At 40.4% G+C, this 22802-nt stretch overlaps 1 protein-coding gene across 2 annotated transcripts in view; it reads right to left on the minus strand.

The window, feature by feature from the left end:
* The window catches only part of YEATS2 (YEATS domain containing 2), a 51472-nt gene that overhangs the window by 23181 nt on the left and 5489 nt on the right, over positions 1–22802 (minus strand). Inside the window, exons 5-15 of one of the 2 annotated variants that reach the window (XM_085306103.1) lie at positions 20194–20436; positions 17603–17718; positions 16285–16446; positions 14489–14600; positions 13440–13484; positions 12311–12497; positions 9373–9612; positions 7308–7466; positions 4493–4596; positions 1844–1951; positions 626–799 (exon numbers count right to left, since the gene is read on the minus strand). In XM_085306103.1, coding sequence (XP_085162229.1) covers positions 626–799; positions 1844–1951; positions 4493–4596; positions 7308–7466; positions 9373–9612; positions 12311–12497; positions 13440–13484; positions 14489–14600; positions 16285–16446; positions 17603–17718; positions 20194–20436 — 1650 coding nt within the window. The remainder of the gene's footprint in view (positions 1–625; positions 800–1843; positions 1952–4492; positions 4597–7307; positions 7467–9372; positions 9613–12310; positions 12498–13439; positions 13485–14488; positions 14601–16284; positions 16447–17602; positions 17719–20193; positions 20437–22802) is intronic. The other variant, XM_085306104.1, reaches the window with a different exon arrangement.

The raw sequence follows: 22802 nt of genomic DNA on the forward strand, positions 1-22802 counted from the left end.
AAATAGATAAGAATGGAAGAATCTCTGATCCGTCTGCCATCTTGTCACTGCACAGCTAATGGGTCTTCTGAGAAGTTGTGTCATAACAACATTGCATTGGAACAGACTTCTATGATAAAACACCCGGTCCTGTTGCCACTCAAGTAGGATTGATTTCCCTTTATGCTAGTTCTTTTCCAGCTTCCACCCCAATTCATTTTTTTTTGTTGCAGTCTTGTTGACCATGGAAATAATTTGCTTCCTCTTAAAGGAAGATCTGGGTGAGTTTCAGCAAGGGCTAATGGTAGCCAACTTCCCGGGTCATCAGGAGGCAGTTCAAAAGCATCCCCACCCCACTGCCACTATGGGTTAGAGAGGAATGGTAGATGCTCCCTGTAAACACCAAAACACAGTGATGCCTGTTCGTTCTGCTCTTTTCACAAGCATTAAAGGTGAGCACGATGTGAGGCACTCTGTGTACATGAGGAAACCAACCACTCAAGCTGCTGCTGCCTGTGCCCTGTAGGAAGCTGTGTCTGAGACAGAACCAATCCTACAGCTCCAGAAGAAACACAAGGCATTGTAATGAAACCACAGGGAAGAGTAACAGCTCACACCAACCCAGAGATGCACAAGTGCCCCATACCTTAGACTGCACTGTTCCCTCTCCTGTGCTCATGACCGGCTTCTGTGGTGACAAGGCTAACATATGGCTCCCTTTCACAGTGACATACTGCTGCACAGAGGTCTGAGTGGTTGTCCCTGTTGCTGGCTGTTGGGGTTGTTGAGGCAGCTCTCCTGGCTCCTGTTTTATTATCACCTTTTAAATAGAAGAAATAAAAACCAGAAGACAACTAAATCACTGGGAACCATCTCTGCAAAAGCCGATCTGCAAGAAAGGGCACGCAACAGTCAGTAATTCAAATGTGGCTCTTACACACAGCTAGCTGAACTCTCCAACCTACCTCCCAAGGGCTAATCCTGACACATAAGCGTGTGACAGGGGCCTGTACTTACAGAATATTCCAAATTTGAGAAGTGCTCATAGAAATTGCTAGCAATACTGCAATTTATAGTAAAACTAATAACGAACTGGCTATATGCAACTTCCTTCAACCCTGCATCCCAGAACACAGCCAGAATACTTTAAGGTTTCAAATTTCTAAGCAGTTTCCTGTTCAGAACATGTTCTAAACCTCAGGTTTTTTTATATCCTGCAAAATTATAACTTATAATATCTGTAGCTGTAATACAACTAATTATAGCTACCATTCTCCCATGTATAGCTAAAAATGGTTATATGAAATCCTCGAATGGACCACAAAACTAGTTGCTAAGATCAGTAGCTCAAGACAGGATAATTTTTATGTTAGATTGCTCTATTTTAAGTGGTAGGAGACATTCTTTCATATTACTCTTGGATGACCCAATATTGCCAGAAACAACTTTAAATTCAGGGTGGTAATATTTGAGGAAATGTTCTCACAAATGGCAACACCTGTCATTGAGAAATCACTATAGCATTTTGTATGAAACTCCTGACAAATAAGCTTACTTTTATTGCATCCTGCTAAGAAATGGCTTTGAAAAATATTAGGTTTATATGGCAGTGATTCAAAGGAAAACAAGAAAGGACAAAAGAGAAGGCAAAAAAAGTATCGCAGTAACAGTAGAGCCTCAAGAAAAGAAAAGAAAACACGATGTGTTTGTTGAGAGGTGCTAGAGAGGTCTTGGCAACAAGACACTTCACCCTGACTCCAGCAACACTTTTCCATGCATCAGAAGTTACGTGCTTTGTGGCACATGTCACCACAAAATGACACTACTGAGTTCTTTATTCCTGCACAAAAGCCAACAGAAATACCTTTGTAAAAGCTCCAAGGCCTCCTGTCACAGATTTGGGACTTTGCACCTTGGAATGACTTCCAATGGGACAGAGGGGAGGCATTGTAGCAAACAGAGAATCCTCCTGCTGCAAAAAGACAGACATGGCACAAAAATCAGTGAAATATGCAATATAAGAAAAAGCAAGAGACTGCTAATGAAGTGTAGCATGGATAACCTGGGCAACTCCAAATTACCTGTGCAGATAAGACATTTCCAAAAATCAGTCAACACTTAAATAAAAGGAATTGCACACTTAATACAAATCTTCAAAGCAAAGTTTGACAAGCTACATCTCCAATGGCAGTAAGTCTTTCTTAACATATCACAAACAAGTGAAAGAAATCGACTTCAGTTCCTTCATCAGATTTTATACAAAGCGTTTCGGAGCTGTATAATTAAAGCAGGCAAATAATTCGCAAGCTTCAGTCTTAAGAGAAGGCTCAGGAGGCCTTTTACTAAGGTTTATTGATACTTACTGGGAGGGTGTAAAGAAGATGGAGTAAGACACTTCTTGGTGGTATTCAGTGAAAGGTCAAGAGGCAACGGGCATAAATTGAAATATAAGAAATTGTTTATACATAAGAAAACTTTTTTACTGTTAAGAGTGATCAAACATTGGAATAGGTTGCCCAGAGAGGTTATGGAATCTCTGTCCTTGCAAATACTCAAAACCCAAATGGACATGGTCCTGACCAAACTGCTCTAGCTGACTCTGCTTTGAGCAGGCAGATTGAACTAGATGATCTCCAGAATTCCCCTCCAACCTCAACCATTCTATGATTCTATATGCAATCTGAGGTACAGAAGAACTACCACCAAGTTGAGGAAGAGAAACAAAATTGTTCAATTTAATCTGCAAGCAAAATTATCTGAGATGAATTTTTGCTCTCTTGTAAGTAGAAAGACCTGATGGCACACAGCCTTTCCAGTCAGAATTTGTGATTTGGCAGAAATAGTGAGGCTACATAACTAAATGGAATAAACACTTCCACAGCTGCAAAATTTTGAATATTTAATTCTTTGATTTGATGGTGGTAAAGAAGTCAAATTAATTTGAAGATGTTTGTAATGGTTATGTTTCATTTAATTAAAATAATTGCATTCTTTCCAGCATGAACCCTGAGGTTACGATTTCAAAATCACTTTGTCCAACCGAAGGACAGGCCATGACAAAAAACCCCACCAAACTCCAAATTCCTGCCATCTTTCTTGTGCTGACACACATGGCTGAAAACAGGTCAGAGTTACCTGCTCTGGTTCAACACATGCCTACACAAATACTAGCATAAAGTAAGTGGTGTGGCACAGTGAGTCCTTTCAACAGCAGCCTGCACCTAGGCCACTTTGAAGTGACTAAACAAGTATAGCCTTAAGTCATTAAGAATACAGAGAAAATTAGCCCTTATTGAAGAGATGAAAGTGGTGAATTAAGCATAGTCTGTAACATCAGTCAACTATGAGACAATTCCTTCCTCTTAAATAAATCTTAAAAAAACACAAGTTCTCCATCAAACTGAAGATACATTCACATAAACCAAAATATACTTCTGTTTATAGAGATGTGAATTTTTAAAAATGTTTTCAGATTTTAACTGACATTGCCTGGAAATACAGAACTCAATCAATACTAGTGATACGTGCCTACTTTGACTTATTTAAAACCTTACAGAATGAACTCTCAAACCAGTGAAAAATACAGATTAAGAATGCTTTAACATTGTTAAGTGAAATCCATTTGAATAGAAAGGCTCTTAAAAAAATGAATAGCTAGCTGCACATCTGACCTTTAAAACACTACTCCTAACCGATTGCTTCAGGTAGTGATCTTCAATATGTGTTTTCTAACAGACATGGGAAGCATTTCAGTTACAGATAAAGGCATTTGTTCTCTGCAGGCTGACTGGCAATCCCCCTCCAATCCTCTCTTCAACATTAATATTCTCGTGACCTGGGGACAGGGAAAAATGCTCCTGTTTTCAGCAGTGCATCCACCAGTTGATTTTTGCTGATGCCACTTGCCTGTTGGAAATATCTTCCCTTGTGCAAGACACGGGAGAGATTTTTATCTGAGATACTTCAGCTCCATATCTTTTGGTATGACAAGCATGAACCCTCTCCATCACTGTCTACACTTTCATTTACTCCACTGTTTACCTGAACATTTTTCTACATTCAGGCAGCTGTAAAGCCACTAAACAGCCTATTTTCAAACTAGGAACAGCTGCTGTGCAAAAATAATGAACACAGTGGATGTTTTGAAGTAGGCATCTCTAGTGTAATCACATACTGTTACCAACAAAGTGAAGATGATCAAAGTCATTTATGGACCAGCCCCTTTGAAAGGAGAGGCATCTTGAGCGCTGTACCCTCTATGGATTTCCTCATGGTAAAGCAAAAGAATGGTGCCTTTAACAGAGGTACAGGTAAATCTAATTATAGCTGCATAAATTGACACTATCATCTTGTATAACCACCTTGTTCTCATAGGATTACAGCTGCTAGACAGGGTAAATCTTTATAAGAAATGGCAAGAAATTGCCAGAAAGGCAGAATTTAATCAAACTAAATTCTACTCCACAGGAAGCTGAGTTTTGAATGGAAAGTACACACCTAACAAGAACATTACCTTGACAGCTGAGGTTACAAAACTGCTCCCATGGGTCTTTGATACAGGAGATCCAGTTCCATGAGAGGCCTGACAAACATTTGTCAGTTTGCTGGTTGGGCTCCCTGCATATTGGGAAATAAAGCAGATTTGAGGTGAGGGCCACAGAGTGGTGCCACTAAACACACGAAGCTTTTCTTCTGACAAGAAAGGTGGCATTTCACTTCAGGTTTATAACCTCCATAAGGTACACAAAATGAGGTTAGTGGGAGTTGGGATAGGTATAAGTCAAATTAATCTTCATTATGAATCTGAAAAAAACCCAAACCCAAAATACTAATACTAATATCCCTAAGAAGTTGAGACAATTATAAAAATAATGGGGAAAATTAGGTCTTTGTCTCCATCACCTTTATGAAATTAGAGACAATTTTTCAGTATTTGAGTAGCTTCCTATTTATACTTTATTCTAGCTGGACATAAAAACCCAGCATAGTTCTGCAACACCCATGAGGACAGCCACTACCAAATCTTCATGTGCAGAATCCACACCCCAGCGAGCTTGCACTCCACTCAGAGCTATTCCTTGCAAACAGTCAGGTAACTTGCTGGACGACTGAGCGTATTAGCTACAGATGTGAATATGTGAGATTAAGGAAATAAATGAGCTGCCAGTCAGAACTTGCTGCTGCAAATTTAATCCCTTCCCCTCCCCAGAAGCCCTTTGACCCTACAGTAGCCTCAGACACTGGCCTCTGGGAAGAGTTGGGGAAAGCAGGAAGAAATGGGAGGAGAAAGGAATGCCAGAAAAGGAGGGATGCTGTGTGAGGAGTAACAAGATAGAGTGAGGCAGGGAAGAAAAAACAGAAATGAGAAATGAAGACACAGGTCCTTGTATCTGTAGAAGATGACTGCTCTGGGAAGAGTAATACATGGAAATGTTTGCCACAGCATGCTCCTGACCATGACCACCACAGTTGGATGCAGGTTCAGGAGTGGAAGGTCAGTGGTCAACTTACCCTTGTATTATCAGAACATGTATACAACATTGTTGCTCAGCAGCAGTTTTGTTACTGCTGTTGGTTTGGTTTTGTTTGTTCTATTTGTTAAGAGATGCAAAAGCCATGGATTATACACATGAAAACACAGTAACAGTCTCTCACACAGTTATACCATAATCCCTACTGACATTCAAAAATAAACTGTGCAGCCACTTCTGTAAGTAAGCGGGTTTGTGAAGGCTGGCTTTTACAAAGCATGAAGTTTCAGATCTCACCCTTCTCTTCAAATACGGTTGACAGGCTTATCAAAAATGTCCCAGTGATTTTGGTTGTCACATCACATTACACTTATGACAGGCTGGCTGCTGTTGCCAGAAAGAGTCAGATCCACATTCCCTCTCCTTCCCTCACACAAGGTCTGGTGATGAGGCTATCTGAGAATAAAATTGAATTTGGGGTGGAGAATGTTAGTCTTCCACTCCTTCACTGAGCAGATCTGACTCATGTGTGAGATAAAAGGAAAGTAGCAGGAAATCAAGGGAAGGGAATGGGGACAGACAGTTTCTTTCAGGCCAGTCTGTACTTACACCACACTAACGTAGTGGGAAACTGCACCTTTAGAGGCATTAAGACCTGTACGTCCAGCCCAGCTGGTGCTTCTACAAATCCTATCCTCCATGTACAAATCTCTACTAGGAGAACATGAAAGTTAGCCAAACCATGATAAACCATATGCAATTTCAAATGCAGATTAGACAGTCAGGTTGGAGGTGCAGAACTGAAAACTAAAACTAGTGATGAAACAGCTTCACTGTTACCAAGAAAGCACCAAAATATACTTGAATTCTGCTCCTACTAGGTTCCCCCTAGCAATTTTCCCATGACAAAGTTAAAATTAACACAACATTACAGTTGTAGACTCTCTTTTCCTGGGGCAAAAGGAGAAAGCACTGTTAAGAGAAGAATCTTCTCGTTTTCCAACCAAGTTTAGAGAATTGTTTGTGCAACATGGACACTGCAGATCACCACGTGGCTTCAAGCATCGTTCTGAGATGCCGGCAAACACACACATGCACAAATGAGTATGTTTCCAAGCAGACAGCAGTTCTTGGCTACTGCATCAAAATAAATAAATAAATAAATAAATAAAGGATTTGCAAGTAGAGACCTTCACCTAAAGATCCTGCACAAAGATTACCAGTTGGCTCCTACACCCATCACTCATTTCCTCCAGTTCAGTACTCTGCCCTTCTTGACACCAGGCTTATGCCACCTTTGAAGCACTACGGAAATCCAGTTGAAAGAATCCAAACCTGGCTGGAATCAGACCAGCTAGAAGTTGACAGCAGTAACAAAAATTAGCATCTGTTTTCCTGGTAACCCAGATCTACTCAACCGTTTCAACACATCCAGAGCACAGCACACTGGAACTTAGACTCATCTGCATGTCACTGCAAGCTCTACCGCTTTCTGCCCATATCCAAGACACTGCACCATTCCTCGCCTAATCACCTGTGCCTTATTTCTTTCTAAATCTCTATGCACCACAGTCTACACTATTTTTCCCCTTCCCTTTATTGCCTGAAAAGCACAGGTTTTATTTGAAGAGATATCTGCGATACCACTGTTTCCTAAAGCAAATTATGTTAAACACCTATGCACCCATAATTGTGTTACTGGCCAGTTACACAGGCTAACAATACCCCCCTCTTCCTTCATTGTGCACTTTTCTATCTTTACAAATTAAAAGTACTGTTAGTGTACTAATCATTTTAAAGGGAGAATAAACTTTAATGCAAAAAACCACCACTGCCTTCTACGATCACACTACACACCTGTGCTCGTGGCTGCTGCTCCAACCATCTGTCCAGGCTTGTCCACAATAACATATGGATTATTAATGACTGAACTAGCAGAGCCTTGCTTCATGTGCACCGGAGTGGAGGTTGGGGTACGAGGTAGCGGAGATGGACTAGGGGTCGATATTGGAGAACCTTAAGAAAAAAATGCTTCTATCTTGTAAATCTCATAAGAACATTAAAAAAAAAAATACAGCAACAGTATTACTTTTTTTAAAAATGACTTGGTGAAGAGAAACTTTTTGAGGCTGCATTTCCCAGTCTGAGCCAGATCACAGAACTTTGAGAAAGAAGGGGACAGAGAGAAAGGAAGAGGAATGTAAAGCAGTATTGCTCATACCTACCCAAGTAGGTCTACCAAGACAAGCGGGGATCAAAGGGACATTGAGAAGCCATCCAGTCCATCCCCTCATGCTGAAGCCAATTAACATTACCTAAATTATCACCTCTGCCAATTCCAGTCTGCTCAAGGAGACAAAGAGAGCTAAACACCCTGATGTGCACTTGCTTTCCCTTGTGGAGCCTACGGTGCACGCATTCATAGCCAACAAGTGAAACAGTTCATGTATAAAAGACTGTAAAACACAGCAGCCATTAGGCAGGCCAGGCTGCTCATCTCTAACTCTCTTATTACAGCAGAAGCCCTTGAAAGCAATCACTGTAGTGTGTGTAGCTTCTGGGTAAAAGGATCAAAAGAGAGAAAAAAAGCTAAAGAGAATAAAAAAGCTGAGAGGGAGGAAACAATAAATATACACAAAAGGACAGGTAAGGAAGCGATCAGAGAAAGAGATGGCAGCAAACACACTCAACTTCAGGTACCTATTAACCAGCTTCCTTGAGAGGGACTGACAGCTAGAACAGGAGAAAGGCCTATCAGAGAAAACCACAATGACTTATAAATTGTGGTTGAAATCTGAAAGGTGTGACACTTCTCAGCAGACAACAGATCCTTGGAAAAAACATTTGGCAAGAAAACATTTGAACAGCAAAGATCAACAGAAGATTGTCCCAAGAACTTTAAGACAGACAAGATGCTCCTGTAGTTCTTGCTTTCTGGGAAGCCTTGGAAAAAGAAAATTGGGAGTACATAGTTAAGAGAGAGAAAGCACTTGGCAGAGGTTCAAATGTAAATTGCTAGTAGCTTGAGTACAGTTTTAAGATGTCAAGGGAAAATATAGAAAGAAAAGAAAAAACACACTTGAGGAAAATGAAGTTGGGAGCAGATCATCAGAAATCACATTTATTGATAGCTCGTGCTTCATTTTGTCTACCCTAAACACCAGAAAATGAAGGGGTGTAACAAGTCATCCTTTCATGTTCACAAGTGACCTGGTGAGTTGCATGTTAAAACTTTCTGATGTAAAACATCAAACAGTGAAGGGCATCCTGCCCAGGCAGACAAGGGACTGTAAGTCAAGTTAGTAAGCAGCATCCTAACCATGTTTAGTGTGCAAGTTGTCAAAAGAATGTCACATTGCTCACTGCAGTCATCTGTTGATTTAATCCAACAGAGGAAACTTTTGGAAGAGGAAGATGAAAACTGAGAAGGTGATATTGCAAGTACAACAGGGTCCATTTGAATGTACAAGGTTGAATCTAATTATTTGCCCCACTATAAGGAGGGGAGGGGAAAAAGAAGCATTTCTTCTTAATCCAGCCCAGTTGTTTGAAAGCAGGAACGAGAAGAATAGCTTCCTCCCACAGACAAATACCCCACATGGAAGACCTTGCCTGGGCCTTTTTGTGGGTAGCAGTCCAGTTAAAGACTGCATCATTTGCATACTTGAATGTATTCATGAACAGGGAGAGAACAGCTCTCATCCTGTTTTTGATCTTGAACTGACAAGGCAAGTATTTCACACTTGTACTTTTTTTTTCTTTAATACGAGAATTATGTTTAGCTCCTTATTCTAGGATTTCCTATTGTCTGATGTTCAAATATTGGCAGGAAAACAGAGGAAGGACATAAAACAAGTCCAACTGGTTCAATCGCTTGTTTTCCACCAGGCTGAAGCACTTAGATAGGTAAACTAACATTCACCTGATACAATCTTGCAACTCATGGTGATAGGCTGGAAGGATTTTCCTGGCGACTCTGCAGGGCTTGGAATCTGACCTTGAGGCACTATTTTGCAGCTAGCTGCAATGGGTTGAAAGGCTGAATTTCCATGAGAGCCAAAGGCAACTTTCTGTGTGGCTAATTTGGTGGGAGTCCGTTCTATTGAAGACGGTAGAGAATAAAACGTGGCATTTCTTTCGGTTTCAGCATTCCCAGAGAATCCTGATTAAAACAGGGAAAAGAAGAAAAATAGTTCTTAGGCTGAGACATCTAATTCCTTATTGTGCTTCTCTACACAAACAAAATTAAGGTATGACAAACACACTCCCAAATCAAGAAAGAAAAACTAAGTGGAGGGCAGAGTTGAATGGGGAGAAGGTGAAGTAAGGAGTTCCACCTGCGCAAGTCTGTTGGATTTGTCTCTGAACAGAAGAACTATATGCTACTACACACAGCCTGGACAGCTTTGGTAGGCTATCAGCCACTTCCGACTGGTTTTCTTGGTAAGACCCTTCCATTGATCAAGAGCTGTTGGTAGTTGTGAGTGTCCAGTTAGTGCTCCACACAGCTAAGGTAGTTTCCTTTGCAGGAAATTTCTCACTGAATTTTTCTGAGTAAACGCACAAGCAGACCAACTACTGTCTTCCAACCTGGGTTTAGGAATCCATCTTATTTAATGTAGAGGGAGATCATTAACCATAACCTGATGAGAGAGACCACTGCCAGTTAGCACAAGAAAGATGCAGGTTTATCTCCTTCCTGTTTGTTGTAGCACTGCTAATCTAAAGGTGCTGCATATCTTCATGTTTAAATATAAGCCTGTGCATTTAAAATGTAGTTGCATTTCTCCTTTTTTTGGCTGTGCTGCTGACATAAGAAAACACCACACTTAAACAACAGACATTCTTCTCTCCTCACTGAACCTGGACAATGTCAGTGGCATTGTAAGATCTGCCAGAAAGATGCACCATGCAAGATACCAGCATTGCAGCCCTTTCTCTACACAGCAGTGTCAGGACAGACCAAGAAGGGCATCAAACCACTCTGCATGTGATTACACTTTGAAATACGTAAGTTGCTGTTTTCTGCTACTTTCTCATGACAAAAACGCAGGACCTATAAAACAGTCCCTAGTTTCTCAGTTCAATTAAGTTCTGTCATACAAACCTTGAGAAAAAGAAAGTAAAATGAGAACAGAGGCATACTTTTTCCTACTTCGTGCAAACTAACAATCAGAATATTGCACTCAAGTGGCCAGCATGCAGCTTGTTTCAGGCATTTCAAATGATTTTAAGGTGTCGATTGCTGGCACACTGCAACGGGCGCTATGGAATTCAGACCAAGCATGTGGCTGCTGAAGACAGGAGACAAAGGCAAAGCAGCTTTTAACCACAGAAAGAAATAAGTTTACTTCAAAAGGTGCAAAAGATGATATTTACACAAAATCCATTCTCTAAATATGGAACAAGTTTAATTTAGACTATTTGGACAGTGCAAATACTTTTGTTGTAAAATGAATTCTCAGTAAGATGTAGATACAAAATATGCTTCTAAGCTTTCAAAGCTCAAAGCAAGCAAATCTGCCATTTTTTGAGCATTCACTAAAGAGGGAAACCCAGAGGGAATGGTTGTGGCAATGGAAACTTGGTTTCTGTTCAAAACACAAAGACAGCAACTCCCAACTCAGAAATCTGACAGCAACAGGAAAAAAATAGTACCTGAAATGATGGGGTTTGTGAATGGGATTGAGAAACTGGAATTCTCCACAGTAATGTGAGTGCTGGGAACTCCTGGACAATCACAGCTCAGAGAGCAAGCTAATTTCCTTATTCTAAGGAAGTTCCCTATCCCAAGCTGAACTTCTCTGCAAAGGAAAGACTCAATTCATTGGACTTGAGAAGTCAGCAAGAGTGAACGTGGCTAGTGGCTGGCACACTCATCTCATGTCTAGATGTCCGGGCTTGTCCCCATCAGGTGAGGTGCAGATCTTCTATTCGTATGGTGCCTGCTCTGTTGAAGCTGCATAACAAGAAATCTCTATTCCTCGTGTCCCTTTCCACTTAGATCTGAACAAAAACAAGAGGCTGACAAGGAATGGTATACACAGATCTTTTCCTTGGACTGGATTCCTCCAAGGACTGAAACCAGGAAGTGCCTGGCGTGGAGATGACAATCAAGCTCAGGCAGAGCAGATTCCAGCAGGGAAAGCATGCTGCCTCTGGGGCTTGTAGGTGGCATCAGTCTTTTAGGAATTACAGTCTCTGCACACCTCAGCCCAAGTCAATTCACTAGTGACTAATAAGGCATCCTGAACCCACAAAGCTATGGCATGCGTTCTCTGTGCTTTAGAGTCCCACCTATGCCAAGGGATAACTGAAAGTCCTAATTTTACAGGGAAGGTAAAAAATGAGACTGTGAAAGTCAGTGATATCCACAAAGGCCATCCCTCAAACTACATCTTTTTCACCATTTATATTCAACACCAATGCATGTTGAGCCGATGCATATTAGGAACCCACATATACCTGAACATGTCACTAGACTAATTCCTTAAATGTATACGTGCAGCCCTCAAAACATTCAGAAACCTGAAAAACCCCCTGAAAACTGTTCACCAAAAGCAAAACTACAAATGCTATTCAAGAACCATTCTTTCCGACTACATGTGCCACATACAGCTCCACATATTGACCTATATAGCCTATTCAACAAACTCCAGTTTCAAAAAGAAAAGCCAGAAATCAAACTGTAACAATTTCTAAAACTTGCTTCCTCTTAGCACATCGAGGAAATAATCATCTGGTATGAGCAGCAAGCAGGTAGCGCTGGTAAGCTTTAAGCTGAAAGAACAATTAAGAGGAGTTATCCAGAAGAGCTGAAGTTCCAAGAATTTGAAATTCACCAATACCATTCGCTTTACCTTTGTCCGCAGAAGCATCCGGGCTGGAGTCATGCAACTGTTTAATTGGTGAAGAAGCTTTAACTGGTGCTGGGATACCCAATGGTAGTGGTAAAGATGTAGGAACATCAGAAAGGTCAGACTCTGAAGACTGGGAGAAGAGATACTCTTCGCCAAGGGAATGCCTATGTAGCTCCACATCCACTACCTTCCAGAAACAGATGAAAGGATGACATTAATATTTGGTAGCTAGGTAAAGATACAGTAAGTGAAAATAAATGCCTCCATCTTTTTTTTTTTAAATGCTTGCAGGCTAATGTCTGGAAATCTTCCCCCAACCTCCCCACACGTCTCCACTCATTTCAGGAAAAGACTGCCCAGAAGTCCAGCAGCATCTAAGTAGGGATGAAAATCTTGCAACAAGAAAATGCCACGGTAAGTTATCACATCTCTCTGTCCATGGGATATCTGAATAGTGAACACTTTAGTAATATAAAGCTCAGATCCAAGCATGCTATTAAAGAAAGGGCTGTGTATTCCCATAGAAATGGGCACTGAACTGCTGTTTGTCTTTTCTGCCTTTTTTGAAAAAGGCCTTGAGAAATACACTACTACAACATTCCCTATTCTTCAAAAGCATTCTTTAATCACAGTAGACATCTTGCATTAAAGTCTCTTTCCTAGACTGAAAAGCTGAGGTAATGTAATTTCACAACAAAAATTTCCATTCAGTACAGTACAAGGGAAAATAATAAAAACTCTGAAGCTATACTAGCCTGAGTTTTTCATTCATTCATTTTAAATAAAGTTTTAAGATTTCATTTTCCATGAACGTACTGAATGTTGACAAAGGCAAAAAGTTAGAAGTACTTAAATCTATTGCAAAATTTCAGCAGGATAGTTACGTGATCTCCTTAATTTTAAATTCCTTATTTATGAGATCTGCAGCACATCAGAATGCAGATCAAGACATTTAGTAACAGAAACACCACACAGAAATAATAATTAAAAATAGTACAGGTTAACATTCTATGAAGTAAGAGCTGAAAAGTGTTTCCTCTGTACTGGAAAGTGAAAAAAATGACTGTTGTCATGAATACTGACAAGCTGTTATAATTATTTGCATCCCTCCCACAACCTGCTGACTCACCGTTTCTGCGCCAAGTGTCTGCAAGCCGGTGTAGGTCCTGTCCAACTGGCCAAAGCAATACAACATATTTATGTTAACTGCAGCAAAACAATATATTAGCTAGAATTTACAATACAGTTTATTTAAAATGAATTAAATTCATAATTTGAACAATGCATCAAATTTTCTGAAGCCACAGAGTCAGAAATCTGTGCGCTGTTAAACACACTTCCACAAACTAAAACAACCACAACCCAAAGCCTATGCTAAAGGAAAAAGGGAGAAAAAAACTGAAGGAAATTAGTGTTGTTGGGGAGACTTTATTTCAATTTCAGAGGAGCTTAGAGCTTTAGAAGAGCCATGATTATTTACATCATTAGGAAATTCATTAGATGTATTTAAAGCCTGCCTATGTTAATCATGCTGCTGTAGTAAAGAGAAAAAAAAAATCAAAAAAAACCATGAAAATAAACCAGCTCAGGACTTACTGCTACTAATGATATGCACTGCTATTTAAGAACATCACAAAAGCAATACTCTAGCCTTCCAGGACTGCTGTGTACTACAAATCCTACTCAATGTCACAGGACAGGTGAATGACTTGAAAGAAGGCTCTTTTCAAAAGAAATGAGCAGGCAATCTCAGCTTCTCTTCTCCCTGCCCACTCTACCAACAGAGAAAATCTCTTTCCGAAAGGCAGAAACGCTGGAGGAACAGAACAAAGAGGAAGAGCCCTGCAGCAACCTTTCAAGTTAAAGCCAGTAAAAGGATGATAAAAATTTCAAACCGTCCAAAAAGAATATGTAACTTCTTTGCTGCTCCGAGCAGAATCAATTCCAGATTTTGCAAGGCTGGGCTGCCCAGCTACAGCATCACCTCTAACATAGCCAAGGTAACTAACTCTCCTGAATCTTCTTTTGACTTTCCATCTCAACAATTCACGTGTAAAAGATCAGCAGGACAAAGATAAAACAGAGGGAGGCAGAAACACACACGAAAGTGGAGTCTCTTCTAGATTATGCATTAGAACCCATTTAATTGCCTTTCTCTAATTCATTCTGGTCAAATACCTTCAAATTGTGTATGATATCAATCCTCTTGTTCTGGCTATCCTTAAAGTGTATCTGGACTCTCACAGGGAATTCTCCCCAGCCTCTCCTGGTCAGGTGAAATGGAGGTTCTCTGGAAACAAACGGTGATTCACATTTTGGATGCAAAAGGGGTATAGTTTTCACCATCTCTTTTTCAGAAAACCTAAGCTGCTTTCTTAATTGATAGCTAAAGTTACCTTCAGTCCTGCTGTGCAGCATGGACAGAATGCTAAGTCTGATCATGAGACCAAAACCACAGAAATTCTCATTTCTGTGGACAGCTGAAAACATTTTCACCTTGTGTAATGGAGGAGGAAAGAAAATGGTAAAACACTGTGCTGGATAAGGAAACAACTGACATTTTAAAAGAAAGGCTGCTTTAACATCAAGTAAAAAAATAAAACAAACAAAAAAAAAATCCCACTACTTTAAGAAAAGACCTAAGTCAGTTCCTAGGACACTGCTGCAAGGTGAGTTTTCAATGCAATATTTCCCCTATCAACTAACAAAAAGGCACATAGCACAACATACAGATAACAAAGAAAAGCTAACCCACGCCAGTGCTGTTCTCCAAGCTGAAAAAACAGGGCATATTTATCTCTAACGTTTACCATTACTTTGTTTGAACTTCAGTTTGTTGTGACTGTAAATCCCCAATGTGATTTTGCAAAGAAACAAAACACAAAACCCTTAAAGGTTATTTTCACTCCAGAATATGAATGTTAATTAAAATGACTGGGCTGTACTACAGTAAGAAATCAACTAATTAGAAGGGATTAAAACAGGAGACAAACAGCACCGATGACAGATACTAGAGACTGAGAAGGCACAAAAGAAGACAGCATTCAAATGTAATTTAGTACATTATATGAGCAATACAAGAGGAGTCTGTTTTCATGTGCCTCGCTACCTCTTTCTCAGAATCATTTGTAACCCTTACTAACACTTCTCATCTCAGATGTGCCTTTCTGAAGTTGCCTTTTGGACGCCTTGACTTTGCCAGATTTATGTTGCTATTTTGTATCTAGGCATCACAAACCCACCTTTCCTCCTGGCAGGCAGTGGAGCATCTTTTGGAGAATTACTTCTTTGGGAAGACACAAAGTAGTTTGAAGTCATCCTCCAACTGTCTTGTCCAAAGGAACAAGAAGAAAAACGGGCTAGACATTTCCTTGCAGTAGTCAGCAGAGAACTGACAGTGTGATCTCACTGGGGCAACAGTTTTGAATATAGCTTTGGGAGAGGACAGAGGCTGCCACGTTTCTGTAGCACCAACACCATTCACACTCATGGGAAGCTAATTTCGTGAAGCACAAAGTCAATCCCACTACAGAATAGAAATATTTGGGAGGGGGATAAAACTTCTCCCCAAACACATATGCGTAATTGAAACTATGGGCAAATTAGCCTTCTGTGACTCCTCTTCCTTTTCCACACAGGACTTGGAAATAGAAAATACGTGTTTTAAAGTCTAACCTGAACAGCAGACAGTTTAATGCATACAGGAGATGCACAAACTCACATGAATAACACAAAATACAATTAAAAGCTTTTGTCAGTAGGAGGAAAGAAAAAAAAACAATCAAAAAAGTTTGTCACATCTGCTAAGAAAAATAAGATTTTAATGTTTTAAACTATTATTTTGTGAGTAAGTGAAGCTAAACAGGAGGATAAGGTAAGGCATGGAATGCAAAACCAGGAAGATGGGTTAATCTTCTAAGAATCTGAGCATTGTAAGGGCAACAAGCGTAAAGACTGGAATAATGCCTTATTACCTCACTTCTACCAGGTCATTAGGTTTGTAACTGGGATGCAGGAAGAACCAAACTTTCTTGACAAAATGATTTATGCTGGGTTCTCTCCGAGAGCCTCTGACATACACCATCCATTTATGGGTTGACTGATCATTTTCTTCTCTCTTGTCCGGGGGAATGTACCTGGCAGAGAAATTAAGAGACAAACAGAAGAAAAAATCCCAAATAGATAAACATCACAAAAAGTATTATGGGGAAGATTAGGCAAAAAAATTAGGAATCGTAAAATGTTCATCTGTTCCTAGCCCACTCAGGGTTCTGTTCATTATTCTGTATTCTGACATTTCATCAAGCCCTCCAAAAAAAACTCCTCCAGAAAACAAATTTGGATTTCATAAATTTATTTCTATTCTATGCTTCTAACACATTTTCTCAGTATCTCAGTGCAGAACTGCCATATGAAATTCTTACATTTAAACACTTCTTTCTGAATTACGAAGGCTTTATTTTAATGTTCTACTACAATCAACACTATCAAATCTCTTTCCCCATTTTTTATGAGTTACTGAGAATCTGCATCGCTTCAGAGCACAAAAATCAGTAACTCTGCTACCATAAATAAAAAAAAAAAACAATTCTTATTATGAAATTTTAAGAAGCTTCAAAGACAGTATCTGGATCTATGTACATTTTCAAGATACAATTCTAACACCTAAGGCTCAATAGCCAATGTTCACTACTTTCTATGCAAAAAAAAAAAGAGAGGTTGACTTAACAGTGAGAAGTCTGACAGTTTAAAATCCGGACTTGACTAAATCTTTCTTAAAGAACACATTTCTTCACTAATTTCCTCAAAGTTCAAAGTTACGTCTCTGTCTTATTTCCCTGTCTTAAATTTTGTGGGGAAGTATTACAAAAACCTCTAGAAAATAATTTCTTCATATTATGCTGAACTTTCATACAGTTTCCCTCATTCCATTTTTGGTTTTTTGTTTTGTTTTTAACAATACTGTTCATATGTACACACTGAACTAGCCATTAGGGCAACTTGCTTTTCTAAGTTTTCATGGAAAAAAATTTTTTAATTGGTCAGAGCAGGCTGAAAGACTAAATTTGGAAGAAGTAAGTCTTTAAACCTCTGTAGATAACAACTATTAAAACACCTATTCCTCCTCCAATGCTCTTGCTGACACTCAAGGAGGGCAGCCTTGGATGCAGCTACTATTCAAAGGCAAGCCCTCCTACCATGACAACTCAATTTTTAATTGTCCCCTAAGTTTAACCTGCTCTCCACTTGATCCTGAAATGAAGAGCCATCACTAAGATTTTGGATACTAACTTGGAGACGTTGCCAACCACAATTGTTTTCTTCACATAAAGTCGTGAAGTCTCATCATTCGATAGTCCTGTATTTCGTTGTCCTGGTTTTTGAGAGCTTGAAACACCCGAACTGTCCTGAGGGTAGGGGAAGAAAAAAAGGCAAACAAAAAACCAAAACATTCCTCTTAAATATTATTTTGTTTGGCACTAAGAAAGTAAGGCATTGTTAAAAAAGTAAACCTGAGCAGTAACATGAGAGACCAGTAACAATTAATCTCTAAAGAAAGATATTTAAATTGCTAACTAGGCACATCCAAGTAACTCAGCTGTAATACGCTGCCTACTCAAGTGTACACTGCATGGCTAAGGTCATTGTACAGTATGCAACATGTCATGATCTGAGCCATGATTCCAGCCTGGGTTTCAGAAGCAATAAGCTATCTGAAAAATCAAGCACCACTACAGCAGCGTCAAATGGGTGACTAACCAAAAACCAAAAAGACAACTCTCACAAACTGCTTCTGAAAATCCTTCCCTTTCCCAACCTCTGCTGCTTTGAGGGCCTTCAATGTTGCTTCACCACTATGAATCAAGGCTGGGCCTGGGAAAGGAATTCAGCTTTAATTAAGCTAGCATGGAAGTCAGCCGTACCACGTCGCTGACATCTAGATAAGCTTACAAATCCATCGCAATTGTTGCACATAATAGAATTAGCCTAAGCACCCCTGAAACAGTCTCAGCAATTAACTGCGGCCGGGACTCACTGGTAAAATGACAACGCAGTCTCCCACGCCACCACTGTAGGCTGCATTATCATCTGAATCAGAACGAGAGACTTACGAGATTCTCTTGACTAAAAGACTGTCCAGATAATGAGAGAGTATCCTCTCATAAACAACTGAGTTGGTGCTGCAACTTGCAGGAGTGTACTCCACTGAGCAGCTGTCAGAGTAGGGTCAGTGCGAGAAGCAGTGGATTCAGCAGGAATCACTATTGTCTCCTCTGGTAAATCAATGATGTCCCAAACAGGAGCAAGGACAGTCAGAGGAGACTGGGATGGCTTCTGTTCTTCACCATTCCCTCTGCCACCTCTGAGCTACAGGCTGCACTGGCCAAAGTTGCAACACCATGCCAGACTTGAGCAAAACAATTGTGCCTCCAAAGCCCTTAGTACAAAAACAAGTTATACTGGTTTTATGTTTCAGGTAGGTCCACAGTATATATTGCATATTTGCCTTCTGCTAAGGATCCTAGGGAGGGTTTCAGCAAACTGCAGCCCTGTTATCAAAGGATGCACATTGTTTGGAGAATCAGCACTACGTCTGCAATGTACCACTGCAAGTTGTTGAATTGTACAGTTTAGTTATATACAGTGAGATACATCCATCTCTGGTTTGGATTATAGTTCGTACTCCTCTGGCAGGCCTGGGAACTGAACAAGACTGAAGGGAAAATGGAGTTTCAGTGAGCAAATCTCATCTATTAAGCAGCGCTTCAGCAGCAGTTAGTGAAAGAGCCCCCCTAGCGAAGCTAACTGATTGACAAGTGAGGCAGCTGGTACAGAGAGAGAGAGAGAGGGAGTAGAGCTAGACAGTGTGCCTAGAAGCAGCAGTTTCTCTGCAAGATGAAGTTACTTCTCCTCAGAAAAACTTCTCTTCAGTTGTCTAATTGCAACTGTGAATAACGTTCAAGCTCACTATTTTGGGAGATGTGGGCTATGACTTTATCCATGTTGTACTGAGACCACAGCTTAAGAAGGATCTTTTCAGCAGCTGGGCCTGTTTCTATGTGGATCCTTAGCTTCTCGTCATATGATTTCTGTAGCTCCATGGTGAGCCATACAGGCAAAGGATCCAGGTGAAAAATAATGCAGAAAAAAAAGCATAGGGAAACAAGAAAAGAAGGTATTTTTAACCTGGTCAGGTTGGTTCAATTAAACAGTGATATTAGTGTAACAGTGAGCAGTGCCATCATGATAAAGAACTCAAACTAAGCACCCAGGCTCTACCAGTTCACGCTCCCAGGATGAACTAATCCACTGGCACCGCTACGTTTTCTCCATACAGTGTTAAGCAGGTCAAATCCTGAACTCCAGTGGCTTCAACTGCTCTAAGCAACGCAGGTACCATGAGCACCCAAGACCAGGCAGCAGCATTACTCAGCAGAGTCTCACCAACTTTTTAACAACACTGCTGAGAATGACACATGTCTTGTTCCTCTCTCCACCTCTCTCCATGCTCTACCCTTCCGGACCTGACTTCCATCTGCATAGCAAAACCCTTTGCTAGAGCTGTGAAACACCTCCTTCCCCTGAGGCTACCACCCAAGAGAGCACGAGATTAGTTGTGCTAACACTAATGCTTTCACTACTGCCTAGTTGACCTCTCTGTTGGGTAAGACTGAATTGCGAGGAGTTAACCCAAGTTACATACGCTTCAGTTAGCCTCACAGCAAAGCCAGGCTGAGGGACTGGGAACAAGCAGTTGGAGAGGGTAAGAAACAGATCTTCAGCAAGATGAGTGAAAACATGAAGAGCTCCTGGTGCCAGCACTGAGTCCAGACAGAGCACACATCTCCAACAACTTGACCACCACTCGAGTTTTACTTTACCCGGCCAGTATTTCTGCTCTGTCTCTGGTCCAGGCTATTTGTCAGCCTCTCGTCTGTATCCACGTTGCCATTGTCCTTGTCCAGGAGAAAGTCATTGTGCTGAGAGAGTGAGTCACTTTCGGAGTGGTTGGCAGATGGAGTGTCTGATCCCTGGTTAGCAGGAGAGGATGATCTGGAGGGTGATTCCAAGAACTTCTTGATTGAAGGGTGATTAAGAATCGTTGCATCACATGACCTCGTCCCCTGCAACAAAGAGGCCGGGCAAATCCATTATTTTTCCTTTTGCCCCAATAAAATGAGGCTCTGCCAGAAAAGAAAAAAGTCAATGTCCAAAGGAAGAGAAAATATTTCATCAGCTACCTTGCAGAAAAAGCATATGCCACAGAAGATAAAAGCTTATAACTGTCCTACAGAAACCGGACCCCAATTATAAGCCTTTTCCACAAGCCTTTCGATCCCCCAAACCTATCCGCTTTTGAAAAGAAGGTCTGCCACCTAGTCAGACACCTGTAACATCCCACTGCAAATAATGGCTTCCCTTCCTTGCAGGCATCTACAATCTCTTATCATACACAGAAAGGCCAGAGCTGCCTGATTTTTGCAGGCAAGTGGGGTATGTAAATGCATTAGACTGCTTACTTTTGATACTGTGATTGGTGCTCTTATGAATGCCTATGAGGCAAGCTACGAGTACACTGTCTGCTTGCAAAAACTTAACAGAGGATGAAGAATAATATGCTCAGGCATGCTTGCAAACTTGCCTCAAAACAGACACATTAGAGCTAATCTTAGATCCTCCTAAACCTCCCTTCATAAGTGGCCTGCAAAGACTGTAGGGGGTAAAGGTGCATAAAATCTTTTTTTTTTCCCCTCTCATTACTACAGCAAAGGCCTAATAGATTTTTCCTGCTTTTGCTTTTCCTGTTTTGCAGAAGTATCAAGGAAAACACCCCATTACTTCTCAAAGCAGGTGTCCCACTGCCAATTCACCTGCCAGACACCAGTCCCACCTCTTCCAGGACACCCTGCTTAGATGATGAATCAACTAAGCAGAAACAACCCTCTTTCAGCAGGAGAGGTCATGAGAGGTGTGTGTGGGGGGAAATCAAGAAACTGATCCGGTTCAGTTTGTTTTCCTTTGCTGGGTTATTTTTAGTCCACAACAGTTCCCCAGTCCCATTCATTGTGTAACCAAAATCATAGAATCAGTAAGGTTGGAAGGGACCTCTGGAGATCATCTAGTCCAACCTCCCCGCTCAGCAGGGTCACCTACAGCATGTTAGACAGAGTTGCATCCAGGCAGGCCTTGAATATCTCCAGAGAAGGAGACTCCACAGCCTCTCTGGGCAACCTGTTCCAGTGCTCTGTCACTCTCACAGTGAAGAAATTCCCCCTCACGTTCAGGGGGAATTTCTGCTGAGAGGATGAAAATTCTGCTGAGAGGATGGAAGGGGTGGCAGGGAGGCAGACACTAGCACCACTGTAACACAGCAGAATTGCCCTCAAGAGCTCATAGCAGTAGTGGATTTGATTACTATCCCCTTTTAGACTTTATAGATTTGTTAGAGAAGTTTTTCAACTGTCTGTTAGACATATGATCTAAATAATTTCCAACTCTCTACTAAAGAGCACTTAAAACAATTCTGAAACCTAAATCCTGAACTTCGATTTTTGTATCTGCAGAGGAGAAATCCTATCAGTTTTACAGGCATTCATACAGACTTCATAGGGTGGGAGCTCCCCTTTAAAACAAAAGTCCCTAACGGAATTGTTCCCTCAGCTTTGCTCAGGCCCTTTCAAAATATGCAAGGGAAAAAAAAAAAAAAAAAAAAAAAAAGATTAAGAACTTATTTCATCTTTCTAGTCAAGTAAACTGACCAACACATTTTCCACTAATTTGTTAAAAAAAAGTAATCATACTTAATCATAAGCCTCAAAACCTGACAACATTAGGTTCAATAGCTGTTTATATCAGAACAGATAGAAATTTGCAAAACACCTTCCTAGAGGTTCACAGGTATTTATATAACAAGTATAACAAATTAAACTCCAGAAGATTTACATTCTAACAGAAGCAGAAATAAAACAATTATTTACTGCCAACAGAACCAAACAGATGGTAATCATGCATTAAAAACATACATCAAAGAAAATCAAAATAAGTAACAATTCCATATTAAAAAGAGATCTGATTTAGCACATTACAATTGTAGAAGTAATTTAAAATCAAATCAAAGATACAACTACACCAGCCATAAACTTATGGAAACTACAGGTAAAAAACCCACATAGCAAGGTCATACTAGTAACTTTTGTGAGTACTTCAAAACATTACTAAAGGTATTGTTTCTGGAAGGTATGAAGCTCAACCAAAGAAAGAACAAACATCCTACATGGCAGAACAAGTAAAGAACACAGGACAGTACAAGCTGTACTGTCACATGATGACATAGGATAAAAGTTCTTAAAAACATTAGAATCTCAAATTCTTCAGCTGCCTACACAAAAAAAAAGAAAAAGGAAAAAAAAAAAAGAGGAAGAGACATCTCCAAGCTTCCCAATACTACAACATTCTTTCCCAACTCCAGTTGCTCATCTTTAATTCAATG

Source organism: Rhea americana, unplaced genomic scaffold (assembly GCF_003343005.1).
Source record: "Rhea americana isolate MKP2758 unplaced genomic scaffold, rheAme1 scaffold_231, whole genome shotgun sequence".
NCBI lineage: Eukaryota > Metazoa > Chordata > Aves > Rheiformes > Rheidae > Rhea > Rhea americana.